Source organism: Candoia aspera, chromosome 1 (assembly GCF_035149785.1).
Source record: "Candoia aspera isolate rCanAsp1 chromosome 1, rCanAsp1.hap2, whole genome shotgun sequence".
Lineage (NCBI taxonomy): Eukaryota > Metazoa > Chordata > Lepidosauria > Squamata > Boidae > Candoia > Candoia aspera.
The window spans coordinates 17,091,537-17,097,536 of record NC_086153.1 but is presented as its reverse complement, the minus strand read 5'-3'; the positions used below and the strand labels follow the sequence as shown (position 1 = coordinate 17,097,536).

Genomic DNA, 6,000 nt, shown 5'->3' with positions numbered 1-6,000 from the left:
TTTGTGTGGATGTGGACAATACCTATTAAAACTCTCAAGCTCAAAAGACTTCCAATAATCTTGGCTATGCATAGCCTAATTTCTCTTCCCAGTCAACTAGTGACAAATAAGTTAATATATGCCGATTTGCATAATTTTATGATCCACAGAACACAAATGGTTTCACTCCAGAATTGCTCATTTTAGAACAATCCAGATCATCACCAGTTAAGGTCCATGCACAAGTGTGCCTCAGAGCTGAAATACAGAAAAAATAAATCCTTGAAATAACAACGGCCAAATAAGCAACCAAGATGTCACAAATAAACAATCAGCTTTTATTTTTTGTATTATAAAACATGTCAGATTTTTGGCAAATATTTTACAATTTAATTCCATCCTTTTTTTAAGAGCCTGTGAACAAGTGTAATTGGTAGCTGGGGAAAAAAATGGGGGAATGTTGGAAATAGAAAGATGAAATTTTGATGGACTTGAAAAAAAAAAAAAAGGAAAGGAAAAAAAAGGGAAAGGGTATCCCAGTCCCTCCCACAAAATTAAAAGTCCAGTTTTTACATTTAATTCCACTATCCAAGAGACCATGGGATATAAAGCAGCAGGCAAAACTCAGCAATTTTGCTGTGAAAAGCCATTAAAAAGAGGAAGGGGCATTCTCTGCTTTTTTTTAGTAGGGTCTGTTACGTTGATCATTTCTGAAGTCATTTCTGGAAAAGAGGAAAAAGATTATTTAATTCCCACACTTATCTGCCTTGTATGTACAAAGCCCACAAAACTAGTTGCTACAGGTGATTCCTAACAAGGATAAGCTAAGTCAGCAAACACGAAGCCCCACTTTTTATCCTATGCAGCAGCTTAACCTAACCAAACGAATTACCCAGTGAGTTTCAGGAACCCAACTTGCTTCTAACCGCTGCCCCATTCTGGCTTCTGATAGAAGCACATTTTATCCCAAAGGTTTCTGGTGTGACTAAAACCAGAAGTGCCACCAATCTCTCCCAGAAAATCTGGTCCCTTGTTTCATCGTGAATCACTCTTCTGGGCCTGTCTCCTGACAGGCAGGTTGCCATTCTAGAATGAACCAGGCAGCTTCCACTGTGGGTGGGTCTTGGGAGCCCACCTACCCCTCTTCATTACTGAATACAGCATGCTGCCAGTTCTCTGCATCATTTGGAGAAATACACACTTCGTTCTGAAAATTCGGCACCAACCTTCCTCCCATTTTGCCACCGAAACCACTGCCCCGGCCACCACGGCCTCTGAACCCCCGATCGCCTCCAAAACCACCTCTGCCACGGAAATCTGTGAAGAAGGAAGATAAAACGGGAAGTTCTCAATGTCACTCCAGCCTACAACATCCCTCCATTTTGAACGGTGGGGCTTTCACACACCTCCTCCAGAGGGACGCCCATCATCTGGCCTGGGCTCATTACACTGATTGCAGGAATTCCGGCGAGCAAAGTTCATGTTTCCACAGCTCCTGAAAGAGAGCAGGAAACATCTCTTAGCAATTGCCTTGAAAAGAGGCTAAGAATGAAGGTAAGGGCTATATAACCAATAGATGTTATACAGCTCTTATTTAGAAACATTCTGAGTTTTGCCTCCGCATCTAACTTTATTTAGACTCCAACTCCCATTAAGCCATAATGGTATTGGTATAACTGCTGAGTCCTGATGATGGACATAATCAATCAAAACACAGGAAGAAAAGTGCCACTGCTCAGTAGCAAAACATTTACAGGTAGTCCTTGCTTAACAACCATTCGTTTAGTGACCGTTCAGCCTTACAATGGTGCTGAAAAAACCAATTACAACTGGTCCTCACATTTATGACTCTGGCAGCGTCCCCGCGGTCACGTGATCACAATCTGGGTGCTTGGCAACTGGTTTGTATTTATGACTTTTGCAGCATCCCATGGTCACACGATCGCCATTTTCAACCTTCTCGGCCAGCTTCTGGCAAGCAAAATCAGTGGGGAACCGCGTGATGTGCTTAATGACCACATGGTTTGCTTAATGCCTGTGATTTGCTTAATCACCACCGCAAAAAAGGTAGTAAAATTGGATCAGATTTGCTTAATGACCGCTTTGCTTAGGAACCAAAATTCTGGTCCCAGTTGTGGTCATTAAGTGAGGACTACCTGTATTTGAGTTGCTAAATAGTTATCTGAGTGAAATGTACAGTATGTGGCAGGATCTAGCCAACTGGTCTACTACTGAAAAACAAACCCAAGGTCAGATCTGCTTAATACTTGATTGAGAAACCATTAGGGAACTGCAGGACTGCACACCAGATTGGGAATTTGGAAAAAAAAATCTTTGAAGAGGGCAATGGCAAACCAGTTCCATGTTGTTGTCTTAAAAATTACATGGATGTGACCATGAAGTCAGCAGGAAGGGAGCTCAAATAGTGGGAAACTACCAATCTCTGAGTGAAAGGTCAAACCCTTCTAGTTAAAGATACCAGATTACAGTGGCTTCAACCTGCACTTTTCCAGCAACCCTGAAAAGCTGCTGCCTATCATATGAGGTAGGCAATTTGATGCCTGAGGTGTTCCTCTGGTAGTGCAAATGCCTTCCTTGGTTACTGTCAGATTCCCTGTTCCATTTAAATTATTTAAAAATTGTTTTCACTGGGAAAAAAAAAAGTTAGCATGCTGCAAAACATCTAGCATCATTTTTATTTCCAAGAATGAACCCAGTTTCCAAGAATGAACCCAGCCCCACATAAGAATTATAATCATCCTTAGAAAATAAATTTATCTCTGGGTAGTTGCAGCCAAGTGCTTTGTTTGGAATCCTGCATATAATAAAGACATAGATAAACCAGATGGTTTAAGCAACCTTACTAGTTTATATTCTGGATATTTTTCCCCTTGTGGTTGACGAACCTCCCACCCACAGCAGCCATTTCGTGAACAGATAAGCCTTTCAGGGCAGCCATTTTGCTGGAGTTTCCATGCTATGGTCTCAAAATTCCAACTGTACTCACTGCCCCAAACAATCTACTTTTGGAGTAGGCAGTTCTAGGCAACCTTGGTATAAGACTCTATGTTTCTATACGTCAAATGATTTCCTTAAGACCAAGGAAAGTGACTTACGGGTTAGGACAAACCCAATCACCACTTTTGGGTTCTCCACCCCGGCCCTGGAAGCCCCCTCCTCTTCCAAAGCCCCCTCCACGTGAACCTGCAGGCACAATGATATTACAATTAAAGCAAGGAAATGTGTATGTGGCCCTTATGGCAAAGACTTACAATGTTGCCATCTGACATCAAAACTGGCCAATATGTACCTGCTGTTCGGTCAGAGATTATCGTGAAAAGCAGGTTGGGCTGAAGTGTTGCTCCCATTCTCAGGGAGACACTCAGATGAACAAGCATAAAAGGAACCGTACCACTGGACTACCACGTAAAAAGGACCCGGGTCTATAACTACCTCGGCGTCCACCACCTCCTCCACCACCTCCTCGCATGAATTCTGGCCGTCTGGTTGCGAAGGAAACCCTGATAACGCTGCCATTGAATTCCTTTCCTGTAGAAGGAAGAATAAGAGATCAAGGAATAAATCTACTAATGGCCAGCTACAACAAGGAAATGAAACGTTTAAATACCAAAACCCAACCAACTATACTTCAAGCAAAAATGGTAACAGTACAGAGTTCTTTTTGTTCAGTCACTCTCATTTTATTTATATTTATATATAAAAAAATCCCTAAGGCAATCTTCCCTAACCTGGTGGCCCATCGAATGGACTGGACTTTAGTGCTGGCCAGGGAAAGCATGTCCCACCCATGCTTCCCATTTCCACAGGATCACCTTTATTATAGCAGCAAGAACCTTCATCATTGGCTCAGCTATTTTACCACCTTTGCCTATAATGTGACATTTCAGTGCTCATGCACTACTTGGTTGGCATACACTAATGGGACAATCTTACCATCAAACCAGTCAATGGCTGCCTTAGCAGATGGAGGATCGTCAAAAGACACAGTTGCTTCTCCCTTTGGCTTGCCAGTATCCTTGTCTGTATACAGATTTATCATAAGTTTACCTGTCTTTTTGTTTGTCTGGGAAAAAAGAGAGAAAAAACAAACTGCTTTTCACCATCCATGTAATTGTCCTAACAATATAATAATGGCGAATCCTGCCACCAACAGGAAGGTCGCTCCTCCAATTTCACCATCCTTCGCTGTCCAAAATCTGTTCCTTCGAAAGATCATCCTGTCCCTCCTGTTGCACTGTACTGCTTGGCACTGCCTGCTAGAACACTTGTGCAATGCTATCTTTTTCTTCATTTAAATCCCTCCTCAAGGCCCACCTTTTCCATGAAGGTTAAAACGCATGCCCACTGTAGCTCAGATGAAAAAGCTTTCCTTTTCACACCGTCTCCATTTGCCTCTCCTTGTTCAGTGACCAATTTTAGACTCAATGTTCACTGAAGTGCGGATCCATCCTTGTAAGCACTGTAAAGCACCATATGTGCCGATGGAACGTATGAACAAATAGAACACTACAGTTTATTTTCAAGTCTCAGCCCTCAAATATCCTGGGTGATCAAGAACTGTAACAATAGAGAAAGGAAACAGCCCAGAAAATGGTCCGTAAGAGTAAGGCAGAGACCTAATAAGTCTTTTGCAGCTCTCCATTTGGGTAGTAATGTAATCTATAGGTAGTCCTCAGGTTACGATGGCAATTGGGACCAGAATTTCCACTGCAAAGCAATGCAGTTGTAAAGTGAAACATCACATGACCGTGTCACTTAGCAACAGCAATTCTGGTTGCCATTGTTAAGCAAGGACCATGGGGTTTTTAAGCGAGGACGTCACGTGATCGTGACTTCCAACTTCCTGCCAGCTTCCTTGTTGAATTTGCTTGTAGGAAGCTGGCAGGGAACATTGGAAATGATGATCATGTGACTGTGGCTCACTGTGACGCCATAATTGCAGGCCAGGCGCCAAGTGCCCAGATCTCAATCACTTGACCATGGGGTCGCTGTGATGGCCAGAACTCTGAGGACCAGTCATAAGCACCTTTCATTCAGTGCCGATGTAATTTTGAATGGTCACTGAATGAATGGTCGTAACCCGAGGACTACCTGAGGTAGTTCTCGACCTATAACCATTTGTTCAACAACTGAATGAAAGGTGCTTACGACTGATCCTTGAGAGTTCCAGCCAACCCAGCACCCTCACTGTCACAAGATTGCAATCTGGGTGCATGGCAACTGGTTCGCACTTACAACCGGTTGCAGCACACCGTGATCACATTATCGCCATTTGCAACCTTCCCTGTTGGCTTCCCCAGAAAGTCAATGGGGAAGCCAGAAGGGGAGGTCACAAGTCACTGGGTAAGTATCCCCCACCTGCGCACCCTCCCCCAGCCCCTCTGCACTCACACCGGTCACTCACGCACTCTCCCCGACTCTTGCTGTCTCCCTTGCACTCTTGCGCACTCCCTCACATCCTCCCTGACCCGTGTCTCTTGCACACACCCTTTCCGATCTGCACTGTGCCTCTCGTGCACCCTCTTGCACCCCCTCCCTGATCCGTATGTCTACTGAGCATCCCCTACACCCTCCCCACACCCTGCATACCGCCCTCTCCTTCCCCCACCTGGCAGCAGCCACTTACCTGCCTGCTAGCTTGGGATTTCACCTTCTTGCTGGCCTCCCCACTGACTTTGGTTGTGGGAAGCCAGCAGGAAGTTGCCTCACCTAACAACCGTGGGATTGGGTTAACAACAGCAACTGGGACTGCGGGATTGCAGTTGCTAAGTGATATGGTTGCGTTTTGTGACATCACTTAGCAATGAAAATTCCAGTCCCAATTGTTGTCATAGATCGAGGACTACCTGTATACCATTACTAACTCAGACCCAATGGAAGAAACCACCTATACTTTACGCTCATTCAAATATTCAGAAAGAACTGATAGCAAGATGGAGTATGTGGATAATGGCTATTTCACAGGACTGGAGATCTGCTAAATCCAGCTTTAAGCATCTT

The 6,000-nt window shown here is 44.1% G+C and overlaps 1 protein-coding gene across 2 annotated transcripts in view; it reads right to left on the bottom strand.

Moving 5' to 3' along the window:
• Nucleotides 1–296: 296 nt before the first annotated feature.
• The window catches only part of TAF15 (TATA-box binding protein associated factor 15), a 28,060-nt gene continuing 22,356 nt past the window's right edge, over nucleotides 297–6,000 (bottom strand). Inside the window, exons 11-16 of one of the 2 annotated variants that reach the window (XM_063298315.1) lie at nucleotides 3,934–4,063; nucleotides 3,433–3,528; nucleotides 3,096–3,183; nucleotides 1,386–1,474; nucleotides 1,206–1,296; nucleotides 297–701 (exon numbers count right to left, since the gene is read on the bottom strand). In XM_063298315.1, the coding sequence (XP_063154385.1) occupies nucleotides 662–701; nucleotides 1,206–1,296; nucleotides 1,386–1,474; nucleotides 3,096–3,183; nucleotides 3,433–3,528; nucleotides 3,934–4,063 (534 nt within the window). In that variant the 3' untranslated portion in view covers nucleotides 297–661. Of the gene's footprint in view, nucleotides 702–1,205; nucleotides 1,297–1,385; nucleotides 1,475–3,095; nucleotides 3,184–3,432; nucleotides 3,529–3,933; nucleotides 4,064–6,000 lie in introns of those variants that run through there. The other variant, XR_010067591.1, reaches the window with a different exon arrangement.